This window comes from Protopterus annectens, chromosome 14.part0 (genome assembly GCF_019279795.1).
Source record: "Protopterus annectens isolate FY-2018-M chromosome 14.part0, PAN1.0, whole genome shotgun sequence".
Classification (NCBI taxonomy): domain Eukaryota; kingdom Metazoa; phylum Chordata; order Ceratodontiformes; family Protopteridae; genus Protopterus; species Protopterus annectens.
Window position 1 is genome coordinate 147,481,744 of NC_056748.1, and position 25,000 is coordinate 147,506,743.

Genomic DNA, 25,000 nt, shown 5'->3' on the forward strand with positions numbered 1-25,000 from the left:
TTTTCCCTTTTTCCCGAAATTTTTTTCCTTTGTGCCCTCACTCTAAAAGGAAATTTTTACTTAAACCTTGTAGGTATGTTTTTTTTTAATTTCAAATTTTTGGTTGAATTTTGCAATATCAATTCAACTCCGAGATTGCTGTTTCCAGGGACCTGGATTGGCTGATTTGATATTCTGATTGGGTAAATAATTCTGACTGACTTATATATACAGATGAATGTCCAATTTGAATATATGATCTGAAGAACTATTCGAAAGCGCTTATCGTTGGACAAGGGACTTAATTTTTATTATTTTTGTTCTTATTTTATTTTACTTTTTTCATTAAATTCTGCATTTTAACAGAACTTTTATCACTGGATTGTACAGACAGTTTATTTGCTTTTCAGCACAGTGTTAGCCTGGGTGCATCAGCTGTCTTTTGGTTTGTGGATTATTTATTGGACAGCTCATCGCAGCAAAAGGGAATATCTCTTCATTTTTTTAATGAATAGAAAGCATGTGCACATGTACACCCACACCAATCCCAAGGTTGTGGTACCTTGGAGAATTCTTCTCACTCCAACGTCCAACAAACTCAGCACAAAACTAGCAAGAGTCTACAGGAAGTGCACCCCCCATGTAAGGATGTTTACAGTGTGAATCCTTCCAAGCACACAACAGCCAGCCAAATTCCAAAACTTCAGAGCACCTTCCGGACACCCAAACAGTCAGCTTGTGCTAAAATGACTGAAAAAGCTTTCTTGCCAGCAGAGAAACAGAGAGTGGCTGAGCCCTGAAAGGACACAGCTTGGAATAAAGTAAATAAACAAATGTCCACACCCTGAAGAAACAAATACACCAAAGAAGAAGGGGAGGGAGGGGGTGAGTGGTTACTGCAGCAGAGATCATTTGAACAGAAACTGTCAGTATTTAGTTTCTTAGAGATTAGAACCAATACTAGCACCAGCTGCTACGTGAAACCTCCTTGTAAGAAGTTTATGTATGAGCACGTGCTCTACAATTCCCTCTGCAAGGAGCATGCACTCTGAGATTCCTTCTGTAGGGAGCACACCCTCTGCCATTCATTCCACGAGAAGCATGCTCTCTGCTGTTCCCTCCATGAGGAGCACACCCTCTGTCATTCTCTCCGCCAGTAGCACACCCTCTGTTATTCCCTCCGCTAGTAGCACACCCTCTACCATTCCCTCTGCAAGGAATACTCTCTGTGATGCATGCTATGATTCACTCTGTGATGAGTATTCGCTCTGCGATTCATTCCGATTCCCTCAGCAATGAGTACTTGCTCTGACATTCTCTCTGCAAGGAGTACTCACACTCTGCGGTTCTCTCTCTGCGAGGAGTATGAGCTCTGTGGTTTTCTCTTCTAGGTGTACTCGCTCTACGATTCACTCTGATTCACTCTGCGAGTAATACTCACTCTAACTCTGTGAGGAGTACTCACTGTGTGATTAACTCTGTCAGGAGTACTCGCTCTGTGATTACCTCTGCAAGGAGCACTCTCCCTGCAATTCCCTCTGCGAGGCGCACTTGCCCTGCAATTCCCACTGCGAGGCGTACTCGCCCTGCAATTCCCTCTGCAAGGCGTACTCGCCTTGCAATTCCATCTGAGATGCATACTTGCCCCGCGATTCCCTCTGAGAGGCGTACTCACCCTGCGATTCCCTCTGAGAGGCATACTCACCCTGCGCTTCCCTCTGAGAGGCGTACTCGCCCTGCGCTTCCCTCTGAGAGGCGCACTTGCACTGCGATTCCCTCTGTGAGGCATACTCGCTCTGCGATTCCCTCTGCAAAGAGTACTCGCTCTGCGATTCCCTCTGCAAAGAGTACTCGCTCTGCGATTCCCTTTGTGAGGACTACTCCCTCTGCAATTGCCTCTGCGAGGACTACTGCGAGTCCCTCTGATTCACTCTGTGAACAGTACTCCCTCTGCGATTCGCTCTGCAAGGCAGACTCACTCCGTGATTTGCTCTGCTAGGTATACTCCCTCTGCAAGGCATACTCCCTTTGTGATTTGCTCTGCAAGGCATACTTGCTATGCGATTTGCTCTGCGAGGAGTACTCGCTAAGATTAGTTCTGCAAGGTGTACTCGCATATATAAACACACGGTGTGTATGTGTGCACGCATGTGTGTATGTCCAAGTACACATTTACATAAGGTTGCTTTTGAAGGAAGTTCATTGACTTCTATTCATTAAGTGAAACTTTACAACATAATCCTTTAAGGCTATGTGTGCTGTACCCATCACTTTTTGTATTTATAATACTCATACTTAAGTTAGTTTACCTTGGAGTAGCTCATCCAGAGTGTATTCCAGATGCAAGCTTTTAAAATGACCTGGTTCAAACATTTCATTATAGAACAGTCACAGGCAATCTCCAAGAAACTAAATACATTGTTAGTTCCTGTTACCTTTCTGATCAGTTCAAGTGTTTTTGTTTTCAAGAACTGCAGTACCTATTCAATTTCTTTCAACTGGTTTGCTTGAACACTAAAAAATGCAGCGCTGTATTCAATACTAAGCCAGATAAGTGAGAACTTCATCTCTTTTTACCATCTTGTAATAACAATGGTCAGGAAAACCTTTTATTTAGCCCAACTGACAAAGCACTATTATTGAGCTTTGAAGTGATACAATCATGCCATTATACCCAGCTCTGATTATGTCAATATACTCAGCACTGATCAGGTGCAAAGCCTCCTTTGGGATGGGCCTAACAAAACAATCGGAAAGGTCCCACAGGTTTACAACTGAAAATATCACAGACCAAGAGTTCCAGAACCACCAAGAGATGTTGAGAGCTCTGTCCCTTTACTCGGTGTACTGTAGACATTTGAGGGAAGATCACAGTCTTCCTTACTGAACCATCAGAGTCACAAAGGTCCTGGGCCTCTTGTTTCTCCACAAATCCAATTTCTCCACCAATATTAGGAAGAGAGACCTGAATCTTCAGCAACAGATAAAATATGATGAAAGGACAGGTTTATAAACCTGTAGAATGTAATAGTATGACTCACTATCCTTCGTTTAACGTACGCTATATAAATTGATGGGCATCCACAAAGTTACTCTAGAACCGACCGATAAGGCCCTCTTGGAGAAAGGAGCTCCTGTCTGGGGGAGGGTACTGGCAAGGCAAGAATGATCATGAGACTCCCAAGTCTCTTGAAATATCTACAAATCTAAGAGTGAATAGACATGCCCTTTAGAATGAGATGGGCTACAGAATATGCTTCATTACTTAGAAAGGATATTCACCAAAGTTTTAATGCTGACAACCACTTTGCCCGAGATCTTTAATGACATTTTATCATGTAATCTATTTATTTTGCACGCATAATGTAGGTTCTCTCTGCCATAACTCACAATTTTAAAACACAAAGGCATTATTCCTGCAGTAGCTGGGTATTTTTTTTACAGACCACCTTTGAGAGTTACAGTTCCTTTTACTGAAATACTGATGTCACCCAGTTTGTAATCATTAACCTATCTTGTAGTCCACAGCCCATTTGCAATGGTTACATCTGAGAGGAATAGTCCAAAAAATAGCAGCCACAACATACAGCCATGTGCAACACACCTGGTATCCATAGCTTGGACAGACATACATGGCAACCATAGCTTGGACAGACATACAACCCCACCACTAACCTTGACCTGCACCCTGCCGTTTAACCAATGTTCAACCTATCAAATTAAAGTATGACATGATATTTAATGCTATTAATTTGTCAATTTTCCACTTATTTGGGATAGTATCAAATGCCTTTGCAAAGTCAACATAAGAAGCACAAACAGTTAACCCATCAAATGCTGTCCCTATTACTTCACAGAATGTTACAATGATCAAAAGGAAAGACATCTCCTTAACAAATCCACATTGTTCCACACTTAAACAGTAGCAGATCCAGTCTCATCTTTGATAAGCTCCACTATGACTAAGAGGGCTTTCTCTGTATTTGTATGTGTACATTTATAAATTGGAGGTTTCCTAGCTGAAAGGATAAGGCTCTAAATACAAAAACTCAAGACCTATATGTCCATAGGCTCTTGTCAGTCTAGTGGCAGTGACACACACATGGTATGTTACAGATGAGAGTTACGGTCATCTTTTCACTGCTACAATGATTTTTCACAGGATACTAGTCAGGGTGAGGTGTCTAATATTGCTCGAGTCAGATGTGACCCCCCCCCCCTTTGTGAACTCATATGTCTACAGTCTGTTACCACAGAACATGAATAATGTTGACATGCTAACATTTTATTTAATGTTATTTTAGTTTATTTTTTTTTTTAACAGAGTAAGCCCACATTTCTGTTTTCAGTGGCAACTGGTGACCACTGCCTGGTTACCTGACTTGTAGGTACATGGAAGTCGAGGAAATCAATCAACGAATTACAGAATAAAGCTTTTTAAAAGTTCTCAGCCTTAATCCTTGGTGCTAACTGCCAGACTTACTTAATATGACTGATAGGGCTTTACTCAGGTTTTTTTTAAATTCAGTTTTGAAAACCACCAGGTATGTTGCCTAGTTTTAGTTTTACTTCCTGCACAATTTATCACATTTGCAATTATAGAAGGGATGTCTCTACTGCACTGTGACATATTTCTTTTCTTAATACTGCACATTTGTTTTATGCAAAAACATTTTCTGTATTTTACAAACAGATAAGGATCATCTCATGTTTTTTAGCTGATAAAATGTTGCATTCAGAATTTTCACCCTCAATTTTTAAATGTAAGGACAGAATACATTATTACCACTTTTAACCTTTCAGGCCAAACTGAGCTCATAGTTACATCTGAAAGACTTGATACAAAAGCAGAGTTCATTAATCTGACTTCTCAGTGAGCTTGGTAACCTAGACTTGGTTTAGTGACCACAGTTTATGCTTCTTGGCCTGCTAGGGACAGCCTACAGCTGGGCACTGGAATGAAGACTTGGCCCAACAATTAAGCTTCTGGCTCCACAACAATGCAGAAATCCTGCTGATAACGGAAGAGTGGATAAACTCTCTGCCTTTCCACAGACATCAGAGAGGATGATAGGAATCTATCTGGGCAGTCTATTAGCACTTTGAGAAACTGGAGAAGGCGTTTTGTGGGAGGTATGACAACACTATGGGGTTCCTATGCTGCCTCCCTTTGTAATTTGTTCTCTATTTACAGACTGACAGTTGTGTCCAAATTCTTGTCATTTAGTCAAATATGGTAATGGTGGACTTAGGACTCTGACAAGTGCACTCCACAACTCCTATCTTGTTTATGATTTTCAAAGATAGGATCTGAATGTATTGCCAAAGTTTGGAGAATACCCATTTTGGAGAAGTCAGGCTGGCATCATTTTCTTTTTCTGCAGATAATGCTGCATAGGTCTTGCACCAAAGATTCAAGTTCCCACAAAACATCAAACAATGATTTGAAAGCCAGTCTCAGCCATGAGACATAGCCTAGGACAATCAGATGGAACCACACTGACCAAAAGCAGTCAGCTTTACAGAGCATAGGGGAAGTTTTAGGAAGGGAGACCTCAGCATAAAGTTCTTCCAAACACAGACCACATGACTTGTGACGCCACTTCGTAATATTATGTTTGACAGCACTGAACACCAGCAAATCAGGTGGAGAGATGAGATATGCATTACCAACACCCTAAAACGCAACTGAGTACCCCCATGTGCTCCTCCTGCACACCACGATAGAATACAAACACTTTAATGAAACAAGAATGCTAAAGCAATGGTAAGCGCTTTCAATACCATCAAGGTAGCTTCATCAGACCTAATTAAAACAATCTTCTCTCCACTATTTAAATTCGAACCATCCAATCAAAAACCAAGAAACACATCACCTACTACTTAAAGTTGCAATATACCTTTTTAAAAACATTATTTCTTAGCACACACAAATAGAATAAATACACGTTTTTCAACCAAAAAATAACATAAAATAAATACATGTAATAAAATGCAATAATACATCAATGTTTTAGGGGGCAAGATTTCAATTGTGGTTTCAGGGATACATGCTCACTGATGTCTGGAAACTTATCTGCATCTAACCGTATAATCCACTGTTGCTCCCTTTCTTCTGTGAAATTCTTGATCTCACCCCCTCTATTGTTCAAAGCTATCATCTCTAAAACTAGAAATCTAAAACTATGCTCATCACCCTTGTCTATTACATGTTGCCCCAATGCACTCTTAGTCCTCTTGTTCCTCACATTCCCTACGTGTTCTAAGATATGTTCTTTCAGGCGCCTATTGGTCTTCCTTACATAGTATACAAAACACACTGAACAATAAGAAAAATAAATCACATCTTTTGTATTACAATCAGTATACAAAGATGTCAAACTTACAGGCTTTGCAATGTCTACACGAAAAGGTCCCCTCTCTAAGTGACGCTGGTGTGTATCCTTTTCTGACACTCTTATAGCATAACTGCCTTGTTAGTGACTTACTGTTTCTAAAACTGAAATCAGGGTCATTCTCAATCAACCTCCTAAACTTCTCATCCATACTTAATATATCCCAGTTCTCGACAGTGTCACATATCTTACTGACATTACTGCTATATGTCAGGGTTAACCTAGTCACACAATCTCTATGAGACCTCTCTTTATCAATGAGAGTATTTTCACATCTATCTGAAAAATAGGAGCAACCTCTGGTCCCGCTTTCTTAAAGGGCTTCAGCAGGTCATGCACCTCATTCGCCTTGTACCCTCTTCGTACAAACAACTAGCCGTTAATTCTTGTAGTGCTGCTTCATATCCCTGTCATTATGTCATCTCATCATTTTCACTGCTTGGCCTTTCACGTTTTTATAGATGTGACGGGGATGCATACTCCCCTTGTGTAAAAAAGCATTCCTCTTACATGGCTTTTTATTTATACAAGTCCTACCATCACCAAATAAACTTAACATCTAAAAATTGTGTAACGTCAGATGAATAATAACTAAATTTTAGAAATTACGTAGTAGTGTATCAGTAGTCTACAGAGAGCTAAGAGTGCACTGGGCCAACATGTAACAGACAAGGGTGATGAGCATAGTTTTAGATTTCTAGTTTTAGAGATGATAGCTACGAACATTAGAGGGGGTGATATCAAGAATTTCACAGAAGAAAGGGAGCAACAGTGGATTATACGGTTAGATGCAGATAAGTTTCAAGGCATCAATGAGCGTGTATCCCTGAAACCACACTTGAAATCTCGCCCCAAAACATTGATGTATTATTGCATTTTATTACACGTATTTATTTTATTATTTTTGTTTGAAAAATGTGTATCTTCTGAGATGTTTATTTATTCTATTTGTGTGTGTGCTAAGAAATTATGTTTTTAAAAATGTGTATTGCAACTTTAAGTAACAGGTGATGTGTTTCTTGGTTTTTGATTGGGTGGTTTGCATTTAAATAGTGGAGAGAAGATCCTTGCTGTGGAAAGAACACTACGAACAAGAACCGTAGATAAGCGCTTTCATTCCTTTTAATTAATGCAATGGAACTTCGCTGCTGATCTAACAGCTAGTCCAATATCCACGATGATCAGAAGGAAAGAATCCCAGTTAGATGACTAGCCACAGACCTGGAAAGTGTTCACAAATGGCTAGATGGATGCCCTAGATTTCTGAACTTTCCAAGAAGTTGTATTTCAATCTGCTACAACCGAGGAGAATCTGTAAACAAGTAGCTCTGGCCTCTTCATCTGGTGTATAAAAGACAGGTCAGTTTACAATAAGTCTGAACTTATGTTTTGCAGGATTTAATCTTGTGATAATTACTAAAATATGGATATATATCAGGACTTCGGTCTTCGTGCGACTGCCACCACACAGCTGGTTTCATCACCATTTCATAGCCACAGCAAGGATAGTTTCAGCAGAAGTGTGGTCATCTAATTTATACACAGTCTAGAATTGTACCATGTAAATTTTAGGAAGATCAGCTCCTTAAACTGTATTCCTAGTGCAGAAGCAAACTATACAAACTGCTGGCATATTTCTATACTATTAGCTTGAGTCTTTCTTGCAGAAGTTTCATGATTTCCACACTGATTTGGAACCTACCAGTCCATGATGGCTTACTGCGGGGCACTTTAATACCTGCATGAATACCATGTGGGTCTGTACAAATATTACAGAAGAATTTGATTGTATTTGTCAGGTTTCCTCTACACTTCATATTTGAGAACATACTTTGGTACAGCCTGTGTCAAGGTCAGACTGCAGAACAGTCCAGTTTCTTACTAGGACTGTGGTTAAGTCACTTAGTAATGACCTGGTTCAGTTTATGGGCTTAAGAAACATGACTGGTCTTTTCAATCCATCCTGAAAGAGCTACGGCTGGACATCAGCGAGGATGATCTTGATGCTCTGGAGGCTGCTTATAATAGCATAGTCTCTATAGCACTGGATACACTGACCCACATGGCCTCTACAGCACTGGATACACTGACCCATGTTCATGTGCAATCAGGCCCTAATTTAAACTCAGAATGGTGCTATAACTCCAACCTTCACAAGCTACGAAGATCTGGTTGTTGGTCAAAACACATATGGAAGAAACTGGGTCTGCGTGAGGACAACTTAATTTGGATGCCCATTATGCAGTATATCATTCAGAAATCTAGAGTAAGAAGGCAACAATCCTGACCAGCGAGACTTGTGCAGCTAATCAGCAGCCAAGCTTTGTGCACATGCTTGTCAATTTAATCAGCACAGACAGTCTGGAAAGCCATGATGCTTTTCATGCTCTGAGTGTGAGGAGTTTGAATATTTGTGCTCTCACTTCCTACACCAGTTTCTGACAAGCTTAACGGATGATGAAATACCGATACCCCTTGGACATCTGCTGGCCAAAATTCAGGTATGCTGACTATGAAAAGGTCATGAATGCAGGCTGGCCTCTGTGTGGCAGACTTAGGCATAAAGAATACATTAATTCTAAGTAGAATACATTAACTCTAAGTCCAACCCCTTTTCTTATGACAAAAACTGATGTGCATCTACCACAAACAACCTGTAACTTACAGCTCCGTCCTAACTGAAGTAATGGTTACTAAGAAGAGTGTCTCCCAGGGCACAGACGAGAAATTGAAGAAAATCACTCAAGCATAATGTAAATATCCCAAGAAGAAACGGTTTCTAACAGGTGGCATGGACAGAAAAGTAGATTATAAATGACCCTCACAGCCAGGTGGCATGAACAGCAAAGTACATCATAAATAACCCTCACAGCCCATCATGGAAGCAAAAGAATTAATAGCATCCAGATCACAAAGAAAGTTTGAAATGAGCACCAGCTGAACTTTTACGGAGGTGGAACTAAGACCAGAATCAAAGATCTGACATAAATAGGCAAAAAGAGAGGGTACAAGAGCAGAGCATCCACACCTTGCTAGTAGACCAAACTGAAGGACATCATCATAAATCTCTGGAGGAGATGTTTTTTATGAGCTGGGGTAATACTGATAAGCACTGAATCCTTTAGCTATAATTAGAAGTAAAGATGATGTTTCGTTAACTTCAATGAATGAACACCGAAGTGGGGGGGGGGCTATGTATGAAGGGTGAAAAAAAGAGCAGGGCCTTGACAGGATGTGTTCTAATGGGCTTCTGGGGGAACCAAGTCTGTATGTGGAAAAAAGGGGCTAAAAGAATCAATCCAGCTTTAACAAGTTTGACTTTCTGGTTGAATCTCAATCAAAGGGGGACAAGCATAAAGGTGGCCACCTGATCACTTATGGGAATCAACAAAATAAAAACACCCTCTGTAATCCTCACGGTCCCAAACAGTTTACTCTGTATATCCATTTAATTAAATCCATAAAATGTGTGTATTAGCAAAGGTCCATGCGTAAGGGAAGATTAAAAACGCACTTTAATGAGCAAAACAGTCATTAAAAAAAAAAAAATATATATATATATATATATATATATATATATATATATATATATATATATATATATATGCACACACACACGCACACACACACACACACACACACACATCCAATAAGCGCTTTTGTCTCAATAGTTTAAAACTTCATCAGATACTACTACATACTTCACAGGATGTTTTATAACAAAAAACAATCATGTGACCACCTTCTGCAATGACATCATCCCCCCAAGTCTGTATATGGCAAAAAAGGGCTTAAAAAATCAATCCACCTTTAAGAAGTTTGATTTTCTGGTGGAATCTCAATCAAAGGGGGCAAGCATAAAGGTGGACATATGACCACTTATGGGAATCAGACATGTAACTGGGTTACCTGGTGAAGGATGGAGACAGACAGAAGTTACAACTTGGGGTACCTAGAGACAAAAGATACTGCTGGTGACAAACAGAGAGACCACTCATGCGAAATTAGAAAGTAGCAGCTGAGTCTGTCCACCAGAAAACTGGCCTCCCATGGTACATGTACAGCCATCAGGAAGCAACAAGAATTCATGGTAAACCTGCCACTCATAATGTTACTTGGGAAACTAAAAAAAAATTAAAAATGGGACTCCTTGCCCACTGGTGTGCCAGACTGTAGTCAGTGTTGTTGAAACGTACATGAATCCTTCTGAAAGAATTCTGCAAATCCAGAAGGAACAAAAAATTTGCCTTAATTTACAGAACACTGATATTACAAGTGAAATACCCAGACTATCCAGAGCCCCCTTGCCAGTCTAGCCAATAACATGCTCCATACCCTCCCCACAATAGACATGTCAATGGTATGTGCGACCTTAGTAATCTGCTACTACAATGGATTCTCTGTGTGATGACAGGCCTACAGACCAGGTGGTGTAACTTACTTTTAGCTCCCCACACCGCTTTTCACACACATGCAGGCATGTCTTCAGATGACTGATGTTGGCTCACTGACAGCCATTTAAATTCAGAGCATGTTTTATACATAATGCAAGCGGTGACCTGCTACTGTAATGCTAAAGCCAAAGAAATAGTAAGATGAAAACATTTATTACTGCTCCTCTTGCTTAATGACAATAATGCCACTTCCACTGAGGGGGCTGCAGCCCTTCCCCGTACTGCAACACACACCACCATAGTCTAACAACTTCATATAGCTCACAATATTTGTGGCAGAAGCACTCAGGGAGCTGCCACACACTCCGCACCACGAGGGGTGCATTGTTGAGGGACTTCTTTTTTCAGTATTATCGAACTATTTTAACAAAACATGCACGTAAAACAGTAAAAATCTTTGGATTTCAAAATGCCTTGGCTATCCATGAGGATAGTGAAGAGGAGGGGTTTGCTACTCTGCATCCTGTTACATGATTTAAGTTACGCTGACAAAGCGAGTTGGGAACAAGAGGCCTTCAATATGCAAACAATGATCGAAAGGCCTTTTGAATGGTAAAACCACTAATGCCGAACACAATGATCGAAAGTCCTTCTGAATGGTAGAACCACTAATGCTGAAAACAATGATCGAAAGGCCTTCTGAAACCACTAATGCCAAAAACAATGATCGAAAGGCCTTCTGTATGGTAAAACCACTAATGCCGAAAACAATGATCGAAAGGGCTTCTGAATTGTAAACCCACTAATGCCGAACACAATGATCAAAAGGCCTCATGAATGGTAAAACCACTAATGCCAAAAACAATGACCGAAAGGCCTTCTGAATGGTAAAACCACTAATGCCGAAAACAATGATCGAAAGGCCTTCTGAATGGTAAAACCACTAATGCCGAACACAATGATCAAAAGGGCTTCTGAATGGTAAAACACTAATGCCGAAAACAATGATCGAAAGGCCTTCTGAATGGTAAAACCACTAATGCCGAAAACAATGATCGAAAGGCCTTCTGAATGGTAAAACCACTAATGTCGAAAACAATGATCGAAAGACCTTCTGAATGGTAAAACCACTAATGCGAAAACAATAACTGAAAGGCCTTCTGAATGGTAAAAAGTACAGTTTTGTACCTACCATAAATGTAGATGTTCGAAGATCCACATTGCTGCAGTCCTTACACTTGGGTATACCGCTGTCCTCGGTCGGCCCGAATACCAAAGTATATGGCTGACGTCGGTCAAGGCGCATTAAACTGACGCCAGGACGTCAGGGTATAAATGCGCATGACCGACGTCATATCCTCAGTCTTTTCTTGCCCCAGATGTCAGAAGACCCTATACAGGGTAAAATCAACAAATCACCAAACACTAAACACCCCTGCACCCAAACTATGTACAACTTCTTACAAATATAATAAAGAATGAACCTATCCACACTACCACCCCCAAACACAGAGGGGAAGGAGGGAGGGTAAATTGGACTGCAGCAATGTGGATCTTCGAACATCTACATTTATGGTAGGTACAAAACTGTACTATGTTCTTCATCTCACATTGCTGCAGTCCTTACACTTGGGTAGATTCCCAAAGCAGAGGAAAGGGAGGATGGCAAATCAAAGAGAAGCAGGAGCCGTCAAAATGCCCTGTAAAATAGCAGTGGCAAACCCAGCCCTAGATTTAGAGTAGAGTAGAGAGGAAGGTGGTAGTGCTTAGAGAAAGTATGTACTGAACTCCAAGTAGCAGCCTCCAGAATATCCTTAGTTGCCACCCCCCTTAAAAAAGCTGTAGAAGTGGCAGTAGCCCTAGTGGAATGAGGTCTAATCCCTGTTGGAATCTCCTTGCCATGTTGGGAATAACAAAAGGCAATGCAAAACCCAATCCACTTAGAAATAGTTTGTTTTGACACAGGCTTGCCCTGAGAACACAAAGCAAAAGAAACAAACAACTGCTGAGACTGCCTGAAACTCTTAGTCCTGTCTAAGTAGTAGCGTAACTGCCTGTGTACATCTAAAGTATGCAAAATCTTTTCTCCCTTGTTTTGGGGGTCTGCATAAAAGGTAGGTAAATGAATAGTTTGGTTTAAAGACACACTTGAAACCACCTTAGGCATAAAGGAAGGGTTAGTTCGTAAAGATACACAATACGTATGGAAAATCAAGAAAGGCTCAACCGCCATAAGGGCCTGCAATTCAGAAACCCTTCTTGCAGAGGTAATGGCCAACAAAAAAGCAGTCTTCCATGACAAATATTTTAACTCAGCCGTAGCTGCAGGCTCAAAAGGTGGTAGAGTGAGCTTTTCCAACACATAATTGAGGTCCCAAGCAGGAGTAGGAGCTCTTCGTGGAGGCCTTATGTTCTTTGCCCCTCTGAGAAATTGCTTGAACAAAGGATGAGAAAACAAAGGTGGATCACAGTCATAGTGAGCTGAAATTGCTGCAGCATGAATCTTAATGGAAGAGAAGGACAAACCCTTGTCCAATAACTCAGTAAGATATTGAAGAGCCACACTCAAATTAGGCTCAGAAACATCCAAATCCTTTGCTGCACTCCAAAACAAAAATCTCTTCCACTTGTCTGCATACACTTTCCTTGTACTTGGTCTCCTAGCTTCCATAATCACATTCAAAACTTGTTGAGGAAGTTGAGCCCTGCTATGAGCTAAAACAGGATATGCCATGCTGTGAGATGAAGAGAGTGAAGCTTGACACTGAGTAGATGACCGTCCTTTTGGGACAACAGGTGTGGAATCAAAGGCAAGGGCCAAGGTGGTTTCCTTATCAGATTTCTCAGTAATGGGTACCAATGCTGTCGAGGCCAGTCTGGAGCTATCAGGATCATTCTTGGTTTGTCCTGTCTTACCTTTAGCAGTACCTTTAGAAGTAGAGGAAGAGGTGGAAAGGCATATACATGAAGATTTTTCCAACTGAAAGAAAGAGCATCCACTTTCCAAGCTGCCTGGTGTATCCTTTTTGTGCAAAACTTTGGTAGCTGGTGGTTTAGAGGAGAAGCGAACAGATCTATGTCTGGCGTTCCCCATGACACTGTTAATTGCTGAAATACCTGAGGATCCAATTGCCACTCGTGGGGATCCATGATTTGTCTGCTTAACACATCTGCTAAGGAGTTCTGTACTCCCGGTAGAAACCTTGCCTGAAGATTTAGTTGTAAACTGAGAGCAGTGTCCCACAAAATCATTGCTTGTCTGCATAGAGGGTAAGAATGTGTTCCCCCTTGCTTGTTGATGTACCACATGACAGTTGTGTTGTCTGTTAGAATCAACACCTGCCCTGGAAGAAGTAATTCCTTTAAAGCTGTTAATGCAAACTGGACTGCTAACATCTCCTTCAGGTTGATATGTAGATGCTGTAGTCTGGCAGGCCACTTGTCCTGTATCCACTTTCCATTGAGATGAGCTCCCCAAGCTTTGTCCGAGGCATCTGTTGTTAAAATCTGACTCGCCTCTGGTCGGGTCACAGAAAGTCCCTTGTTTAGGTGACATTGCTGAGCCCACCACAATAATTCCTTTTGGATGCAAGGTATTATTGGAATGACAGTGTCCAGATCCTGGCAGTGCTGTGTCCATAGATTCTTGAGATACCATTGTAGCTTCCTCATATGCAGTTTGGCATTGGGAAGCACCAGAATACAAGATGCCATGAACCCTAAGGCTTGAAGGACTGTCCTTGCAGTCAGCCCGGACTGGTGTGATAGTTGTTGGAAGTAAAGGGAAAGATTCTTTTGTTTGTCCGGGGTCAAAAAAGGCCATCTGGGTTGCTGTATTCAGTCTCACACCCAGAAAGCACATGTCTTGAGAGGGTACTAGACTGGACTTTGTTTCGCTCACAGAATACCCCAGGCATCTTAGCACTGCTATCACATATTTTAAATGCTGTAGAAGCTCGTCCTTGCCTTGAGCCAGAATCAGGCAATCGTCCAAATAAGGATAGATCTGTATTCCTCTCAATCTGAAGAAGGCTATCACTGGAGCCAGAACCTTTGTGAATACTCTGGGTGCAGTAGATAAGCCAAAGGGCAATGCAGAGAACTGATAATGAGAATTTCCAGCTCGAAAACGCAGATACCTCCTGCAACTTAGAGTGATAGGAACATGGAGGTAAGCCTCCTTGAGATCCAAAGTTACCATCCAGTGATCTTTGCCCAGAAGAGGTAAAAGCTGTTGCAATGTCAGCATCTTGAACTTGGGAATGTCCAGAAAGGTGTTGAGGATAGACAAATCCAGAATTGGTCTCCACGTGTTCCCCTTTTTTGGTACTAGGAATAGGCGAGAATAAAATCCTAGGCCCCTTTCTGCCATAGGCACCGGTTGTATGGCCCCTATCTGGAGTAATAGAGAAATTTGTCTGTAAGCTTCTAGTCTGTGCTGAGGAGGAATGTCTGGCATGCCCTTGAAAGGTGGCAAGGTATAGAAATAAAATCTGTAACCGTGGTGAATGATATCCAATACCCATCTGTCTTGGGTAATTAAACTCCAGTTCTTCCTGAAAAGTGTCAATCTTCTTCCCAAAGGTGCTGCCAGATGGGAAGGTTCTGGCAGTTGAAAAGGTAGGTCATTGGGTCTGTCTACGAAAGGGCTGACCCCTGCCCTCACCTGAAGACTGTGCAGGTGAGCCCCCTGTCCTGGATCTAAAAGAGCCCTGAGCTCTGCCCCTACCACGCCTAGACCTACCCCTAGACTGGGAATCATAAGAAGGATATGTCCACCCCTTGCTTGGCCAATTTCTACTAAACTTTGGAGGTTGAACCTGTAAAAAATCTTTAACAGTGTGCATAGACTTAGCTTTGTCTTCCATTTTCTTTAAAACTGCTTCAACAGGCGAACCAAACAACACATCAGATTGCAAAGGGGCATCCAAGATCCTTGACTTAACATGCTCAGCTAAATTCTGATCCCTTAGCCAGGCGTGCCTGCGTAGGACAGTACCAGTGGCAGCCACCCTCGAAGAGGCCTGTACAGCATCAAAACCACATTGTAAGGAATGCTTACCCACCTGTTCAGACACATGCACTAGATCTTGCAACTCCTTACATTCAATACCTTCTGCCAGAGCATCTACCTTAGACTTTAACTGTGAAAGAAGATAGATCTGATATCTCAGCATGTGGAATTGACAATTCAAAGCCCTCATGGCTAAAGTTGAAGAAGTATAAACTTTCTTACCCCATCTGTCTAAAGCCCTTGCCTCTTTATCCGGAGGAACCGGATTTTTAACAACAGAAGCCTTAACCCCTTTAGGTCCCTGAGTAACAGTCTCTGGATCTGCCCTAGGGCTTTTAAAGAGATACTTATGAGCTTCAGGTACCCTATAGTATCTGTCCGGCTTAACAGGAGCTGGAGGTAAAGAATCAGGGTTAAGAGAAGCCTCTGCAAAAACATCTTCCACCACAGAAAGAACAGGAGGAATAGCTAAAGGCCTATGCTGGGGTAAAAACAAAAATTCCCTAAGTCTTTTCCTGGAATCAGAGAAATCCTGACCTTCCCATTTAAAATGCTCCCTCATGGAATGAAGAGTCTCTGAGAATGAAAAATCCTCAGGAGGAGAAGCAGTAGGAGTGGTGTCATCCACATCAGAATCAGAATAATGAGAAAACTCCTGCAAATCTTCAGCCGAAGACTCCGAAGCATCAGAATCCTGCTCAAAATTCCCAAATTCAGGATCCACCCTAGGCCTTTTGTCAGGAGGGGGCATAGAACCCCTAATCAGAGTAATTAAATCTTCAGCCATCCTAAGCATATGTCTCTTGGGCACAGGGCCTGAAGTACTAGGAGAGACACCTGCTACAGCTAAACCTGGCCTGCCCCTGGAAGAAGCCTTGGTAACAGTAGGGGAAGGCCTAACTACCTTAGGCAGAGAGGGAAGGACAGTTACCTGAGAGGCCCCTTCAGCCTGGCCTACCTCCTGAGAAGACACATCCTGTAACAATAAAGTCTCTCCCTGGGACTCTAAGGAAACTTCTGTTTGGACCTCCGGCTCAACCGAGCCTTCTAAAGAACCGACGTCCGGGACGGAGCGTTCTTCTAACGTAGGCCTACGTGCTTTGTCCTGCGCTTTCTTGTAGCGGGCCGGAGCATCCGACGGCATTTTGTAATTGCACCGCTTCCCAAGACTAACCTGGCACAATCTAATCTCCTCTTATAGTGCGTTTGTTAAATCTAGCACAAGAGTGACACCCAACAACGTCGTGCTCAGGCCCTAAACAAGGTATACACAAGTTATGGTAATCCCTATGTGGTATCTGTTTCCCACAAGAAATACAGTTATTTACTTTTTCTGACATCCGGTAAAATACTGAAGCAAGAAAAACCAAAATATTCCCAACGGGTACTTAGCCAACTTTGATTCGGTCTGAAACTCCGGTTTCGGAAAATCTCAGGACGCCAACCTGCACTCGCAAATTTGCTTCTGCATTGGACCACGCGGCAAAAAAGACTGAGGATATGATGTCGGTCATGCGCATTTATACCCTGACGTCCTGGCGTCAGTTTAATGCGCCTTGACCGACGTCAGCCATATACTTTGGTATTCGGGCCGACCGAGGACAGCGGTATACCCAAGTGTAAGGACTGCAGCAATGTGAGATGAAGAACATCCACTAATGCTGAAAACAATGATCGAAAGGCACTCTGAATGGTAAAAACACTAATGCTGAAAACAATGATCGAAAGGCCTTCTGAATGGTAAAACCACTATTGCCGAAAACAATGATCGAAAGGGCTTCTGAACGGTAAACCACTAACGTCGAAAACAATGATTGAAAGGCCTTCTGAATGGTAAAACCACTAATGCCAAAAACAATGATCGAAAGGCCTTCTGAATGGTAAAACCACTAATGCCAAACAGCCCACTGCACACCTGCTTTTGAAATCTGGCATGACAGACCAGAAAAAAATAAAACCGTCACATGGGCTAGAAACTTGAGGGAGATCACTGCTGTAACTGTTTGCACCAAATAAACTTGAGATAACACTTGCTACAGCGACAGGTTCCTGTCATGGGGAAGAATGCTCAAGAGTGCATTGTAACCAAAGAGCGGCCTATGAAGGAGAGCACCAGGACTGGAAGAAACTGGAATTTTGTGAGGCTGACCATCATTCCAAGGAGAAAAACTGGAGAAGACTTGCGTCTGCAAACAAGACCATCCTCAGATAGTACAACTATCCAGTTAAGTAAGCATCTTGATTCCCCTCCACCACAAATGGGGGTGCAACTGCAACTACTGACATACACTTTGTGAAACACGCACGCTGACATATGGAAAATGGAAGAGCCTTAAACTGACAATGACTAGTTCTGACCCAAAAGAGTAAACAAGTCCTTGACTCTTTGGCTGTCCCCAAGCCCATCAGAATTTGAATGGGGTACACAGACTGATATTCCACAGGTATGGAATCTGCGGGGCATTGTACGTAGGACTTCTTGAACAAGTGCAGGTCAAACAAAACTTCACATGATGACAGCTGTAAGAACCCCCTGCACAGAGCACATACTTTTTACAAGTGCCTTTCGGGACGGTTCCTGAGTTTCCTTATTTACTGCAGTCTGCAGAATCTGTTAGTCACATTTCATCTCAAATTCTACCAGTTCCAACTTTATCATTGGGCATTAAGACAAATTCCATGGTCTGAAAGGCAGAAAAGTGCCGGTTTTATTTCAGCACAGTACAATGTACACACTGCAGGGAAGAAAACAAAGAGACACAGGAGTAAAACAAACATCTTTCCCACATGCAGTAAATGATGTCTAATGCATGCATTAAAAAACAAGATCAAAATTACAAAACTGTGAGGAACCTCTAAGCAAAAACACTTTCCAAGCCTGAACTCGACTCTGTTACTATCTGTACAAAAGTTTAAGCGTATGACCACCTCAAAAAGTCAACATTTACAAACTTATAGGAAAACTTACAAAGGTGGAACTTGCATTACAGTTCCTGTAAACTTCTTTAAAACTCCGTCAATATCTTCCATTTTAATGTGGTCTATGAAACAAAAACAGAAAAGCATTATTCAAAAGCGAAATTTAGCTGTTTTCACAGAAGCAAAGGATGCAATGGTCCAATAACGAATGGTGCTGCGACAGACTTAACATCAGCAGTATTTACTATGTACACTTTAACCTTAATTTATACTTTCTATAAACTCTTTGTTACAAGAGGAAGGACAGTTGTGAACCTCCTAATCTGTCACCCTTTTTCAAACAGGTTGTGGTTAAGGAAGACACAGGCTCCCCCTTAGAAAAAGTATCACAGAAAATAAAACAAGAAGATGCCAGAGACTAGGATATGCTTGCACTGGAAAGTATCGGGTACTTACACATATATTACATGCAAAGTACTCAAGGGTCTGTATTTTTAATTGCCAGTGATATTACTGGTATAAGCCTAAACCTGAGCTACTGTTCTGCTGAAGCTAAGTAAACATAAAAAGGCAGCACTGGAAAAGGCCTATGACTGACAAAGCTCATCCAAGTACTGCATGTACCCCTAGGGCCTAACGGACCCCTATGCATGCTACTGCCACACTTCTATTTTCCTAGACCTCTATAAACCGTTCCACTGGACTACTACACACCACCGTTCACTCTGGCAAAACATTTCATTTTAATATGTTTCAAAAAAGATGCCTTTAAACTGGTGCCCTTCCAGCTTTCACCGGAATCCCCTTCTTCATTCCTACCCACCTGAACCCAGACATGCTCAGTACTTCCATATTAAATCATTCCTTTTCTTAAATTTCTTGCAGTTTCCCTGTAAACATTTCACTCTTTCTTCCAGTACCAGACCTTTTGTTCCCTTCATCATTTTACATATTTTGTGAACACTATACCAGCCTTATTTCCTTTTTCACTAGAGCCGTTCTAAATTAACTCCGACTCTACTTGCATCTGTTCCAGTATCCCACACAACAAAAGGGTACGATACATGTCTCCTGCACCCACTTACCTCTCTCCTTACACTGGCAGCATTCTACAGGGCAGGATAACGTTACCATTCCATTTCCCCATACGTCCTCTGTAGAGTTACCATCTTAAACAACATTTTCTCTCTATACATCTGCAATAACCTTGTACTTCCATGCACTAAACCACTGACTACCTAGCTCACTGTTGCCCCACAGCTGGCTGAAGAACAGAACCTCTGTCTCTGGCTACCAGCCTCATATTGGTAGAGTCACCTCACAAGCTGCTTTTACATGCTGATATTTTCGACTCCCATAGATGTATGGAACTTATTTTTGAAGGACATTAGGGAAGCATCAGTCTTGAACAAACAAGCGAGCCAGGCCTTGCAGATTTTTCATCCTTAGTACCTTCTCTGGTGCACACAGGAGGGTAACAGGCTATCATGAGACTTATTAATACAATAAAATTTAGCGCCACCTTTGTAGCCGTTCTCATTACTGTCTCTACAACCATCTTATGCCCTTTCCCTAATGGAGTAAAGTGCTAAGAATCTGTAGGTTTCCAAGAAGGAGATTACAAACAATGGCAAAACGTGATGTCACGGGGGAGGTTGGCATAATGGTTAAGGTGCTTACCTTAGAAACACAAGGTGCTGGGTTTGATTCTCACAGGGGGTAACTGGCTAGGCTTAAAATGGCTAAGGACAGTTAGCCTAGTACTTATCTATGAATCTATAAGGCACCAACTCATAGATAAAGTAAGCAGAAACTGGTTTAATTATATTATACTGACAAGTCGTACTCAACATATGAAATCCCTAGAAACAGATGGAAAGTACAGTTTTGTACCTACCATAAATGTAGATGTCCGAACTGGATAGCATCTGCAGTCATTACAGCTGGGTTGTCCTGTCGTCAGGCAGCCCTTCAGTCGGCCGGATTCCAAAGTCCGGGTCCGGCTTCGGCTGATGTCGCCTTCACCCGGCGTCATCTCTGTTGGTCTTGGGTATAAAAGCATCAGCCGGCCATTTTCCTCAGTGTTTCTTGCCCCAGATGCCAGAAGCCCTCTAGGAAGGCTAAAATTTTTGGAGAGAATGCCAATGTTTCCAAAAAAGGTATAGGTAAACACAAAAATAAGCATGTATGTACATATATACAAACAAATACACCATAAAAGACTCCCCCCCACCAGTTAGCTATTAGGGGGGGGGGTAAACACCCTAGGAGTACCACAGAGGGGAAGGAGGGAGGGTAATCCTGACTGCAGATGCTATCCAGTTCGGACATCTACATTTATGGTAGGTACAAAACTGTACTATGTCCTTCATGGATGCATCTGCAGTCATTAACTGGGTAGAATACCATAGCCAACTAGGGGAGGAGGATAAAGAAAGATTATGGTGTGTTTAGGATCCCTTGCAGTACAGCAGTGGCAAACCCTGCTCGGGATCTGGAATATAGAGGCAAATTATAATGCTTGGCAAATGTATGCACGGTGGTCCAAGTAGCCGCCTCAATAATGTCTTTGGTTGCCACTCCTCGTAAGAAGGCTGTGGTAGTGGCTGTTGCCCTTGTAGAATGAGGTCTTATGTTCTGTGGTATTGGTTTTCCATGGAAGGAGTAACAGAATCGAATGCAATTTCCTATCCATTTGGAGATTGTCTGTTTGGAAATAGCTCTTCCTTCCCTTCCTGTTGCATAGGCTACAAAAAGTTGGTCAGTCTTTCTGTTGCTTTTGGTTCTGTCCAAGTAGTAGCGTAGCTGTCTATGTACATCAAGGTATGCAATATTCTTTCCCTCTGTTTTGTGGGTTGGGAAAGAAGGTAGGTAGGTGGATTGCCTGGTTTAAGGACACCCTGGATACCACTTTAGGCATAAAAGTTGGATTAGTCCTCATGGACACTCTATCTTGGTGGAAGATTAGGAAGGGTTGCACTGCCATTAAGGCCTGTAGTTCTGAAACCCTCCTTGCTGAAGTAATTGCCAGTAGGAAAGCAGTTTTCCAAGACAGGTATTTTAAGTCTGCTGTTGCTGCTGGTTCAAAGGGTGAAAGTGTCAACTTTTCTAGTACGAAGTTTAAGTCCCAAGTTGGCAATGGTGGTTTCCTTGGAGGTTTTACATTCTTGATTCCTCTGAGAAACTGTCTGAGCAAAGGGTGTGAAAAGACAGGTGGATCAAAGCTGTATTCTGCTGAAATAGCTGATGCATGTATTTTGATGGAGGAGTAGGACAGGCCTGAATAGAGAAGTTCGGCCAGGTACTCCAGAATATTAGGCATATCTATGTTTGACACATCTTTTCCTCTTTCAGAACTCCAAGTGACAAACCTTTTCCATTTCCCAGCGTAGTTCCTTCTTGTTGAAGGTCTGCGTGCTTCAAGGATAATGTCTTTAACTCTTTGGGAAAGTTCTTGATTAGCTGCTGCTATGTGATGTTCCATGCAGTCAGTTGCAGCGTTTTCAGGTTTGGATGTATGGTGCTGTAGTTGTTCTGAGTTAGCATCAAGGGCATCAGTGGTATTGGCCACATATTGTTCGAGACATGCTCCTCAGCAGAGGGTACCAGTGTTGTCTTGGCCAGTTTGGAGCTATCAGGATTATCCTTGGCTGTTCCTCCTTGATTTTTAATAATACTTTGTGTATCAAGGAAAAGGTGGGAATGCATATGCTGTTAGGCCTTTCCAGCTGAAGGAGAGAGTCCACTTTCCATGCTAATGGGTGGAATGTCCTTGTGCAAAATATTTGGAGCTGGTGATTGTGGGGTGATGCGAATAGATCTATCTGAGTCATTCCCCATTTCTTTGTGATGGTCTTGAAGATGTCCGGGTGCAGGTGCCATTCGTGGGCATCGGATGTGGTTCTGCTTAATATGTCTGCTAGAGTATTTTCTTTTCCTGGTACAAATATTGCCTGTAGCTGGATGTTGTAGCTGAGTGCCAGGGTCCACAGTTCCAAAGTCAGTCTGCATAGGGGTGCGAATGAGTGCCTCCCTGTTTGTTGATGTACCACATGACTGTGGTGTTGTCTGTCCTTATCATCAAGTGACCCTCTTTGAGGAATGGTCTGAACCTTTGGATTGCCAGTTTTACTGCTAGCATTTCTTTTAGGTTGATGTGCAGGTGAAGTTGATCCTGAGTCCACAATCCTTGCACGCGTTTGTCCATCATGTGGGCCCCCCATCCTAGGTCTGAAGCGTCTGTTGTGATGTTCTGGCTTGCTTGACCTCTGCGAAAGGGAAGGCCTGGATTTGACTGGCATGCCTGAGCCCACCATAGGAACTCCTGTTTTATGCATGGAATTAGTGGGATTTCTGTTTCTAGGCTGTGCCTGTGTTGGGACCATAAATTCCTTAGGTACCACTGTAGTTTTCTCATATGAAGTCTGGCAAATGGGACCAAAATTATGCATGATGCCATGAAGCCTAAGGCCTGCAGTACCTTTCTTGCTGTTAACTTGTTCAGTTTTGTTAGTGCCAAGAAGTAAAGAGGGAGCTCTTTTTGTTTTTCTGTAGTTAGGAATGCCATTTGTCTTACTGTGTCCAATTCCGCTCCCAAGAAAGTCCTTGTCTGGGATGGTATCAGCCTTGACTTTTGTAAATTGACTGTGTATCCCAGCGCTTGTAGCAAGTAAATGACCCTTTGTAAATCTGTTGTCAACTTGCTTTTGTTGTCCCCTTGTAGTAGGCAGTCGTCCAGGTATGGGTAAATTTGAATTCCCTGTAGTCTGCAATGGGCGATTACTGATGCCAGGCATTTTGTGAATACTCTGGGCGCAGTAGATAAGCCAAAAGGCAATGCTGAGAATTGATAGTGCTCTGATCCTGCAAGAAATCTGAGGTATCTTCTGCAGATTGGTCGAATAGGGACGTGCAGGTATGCCTCCTTGAGATCTAGAGTTACCAGCCAACACTCCTTGCCCAGCATGGGAAGAAGTTGCTGTAGGGTCAGCATTTTGAATTTTGGTACTATGATGTATGTATTTAAGGTGGACAGGTCGAGAATTGGTCTCCAACTTTTTTCCTTTCTTGGAACTAGGAATAGTCTGGAGTAGAACCCCTTTCCTTGCTCTGCTGTTGGTACTTTTTCCACAGCTCTCATGTTTGTTAACTCCATTATCTGTTGTAGAGCTTCTGCTTTTTGATTTGGAGGTAGATTTGGCATTCCTCTTTTGACTGGTAAAGTGTGGAAGTGGAATCGGTAACCTTGATCTATGGTCTGTAAAATCCACTTGTCTTTTGTTATGTGGTGCCAGTTCTTTGAAAATAAAGTTAACTTTCCGCCTAGAGGAGCTGCTATTTGTTCCCTGGTAGGCGGATTTAGGATTAAGTCACTGTGGCTGTGCTGTTGTAGTGGCAGTGGTTGTGTCTGAGCCTCTGTTGTTACCTTGCCACTGTCGTCCTCTGTAGGCACCCCCTCTAGATTGGTTTCTGCCTCTGGGACGTCTATTCCTGCCCCTTTGAAATCTTGTGGAGTCTGGAAAGGACCAATTTTTGGCAGGCCAGTTCCTGCTAAACCTTGGGGGTTGAACCTGCAGGAAATCTTTAACCGTTTGAACTAATTTTGCTTTTTCTTCCATTTTCTTTATAACCTGCTGTGCAGGTGTACCAAACAAACTTGTCTTATCCATAGGAGCATCTAGCAACTTAGCTTTAACATGATCCGGTAGAGGTTGCTCCTTTAGCCATGCATGTCTTCTTATCACTGTGCCAGTCATGGCTGATCTAAATGAAGCCTCCAGTGCATCATAGCCACATTTTAAGGAATGGTTACTAACCTGTTGTATGTTATTTACCATCTCTAATACATATTTCTTGTCAAGAGATTCATCAGTGGTTAGTTTTTTAGTTAACTGATCAAGCATAAACTCTTGGTATTGTATCATATGAAATTGACAGTTTAAAGCTCTAGCTGAGAGAGTAGCTGAAGTGTAAACCTTTTACCCCATCTGTCTAGTGACCTTGCTTCCCTTTCAGAAGGAATAGGGTTTTAGCTATGGTCGGCTACTGCCTTGGGACCCTGGGATATAGATTCGGGGTCTGCAAGAGGGCCTTGTAAGGTGGTGATGAGTGTCTGGCACCCTGTAAAATCTGTCTGGTTTGGCAGGGGCCGGGGGCAGTGAATCTGGAGCAGAGCAGACATCATTGAAAGCATCATCTACCACAGAGAACAGGAGGTATGGCTAAGGGCCTGTGCTGTGGAAGGCGAGAAAGGTTCTAAGTCTTTTCTGGAATCTGAAAACTCTTGTTGCTGCCATTGG

The 25,000-nt window shown here is 42.2% G+C and overlaps 1 protein-coding gene across 1 annotated transcript in view; it reads right to left on the reverse strand.

Annotated features, from left to right (window-relative positions):
* The window catches only part of TRUB1 (TruB pseudouridine synthase family member 1), a 394,215-nt gene that overhangs the window by 96,339 nt on the left and 272,876 nt on the right, over positions 1-25,000 (reverse strand). Inside the window, exon 5 of the mRNA XM_044055897.1 lies at positions 18,751-18,823. Coding sequence (XP_043911832.1) covers positions 18,751-18,823 — 73 coding nt within the window. The remainder of the gene's footprint in view (positions 1-18,750; positions 18,824-25,000) is intronic.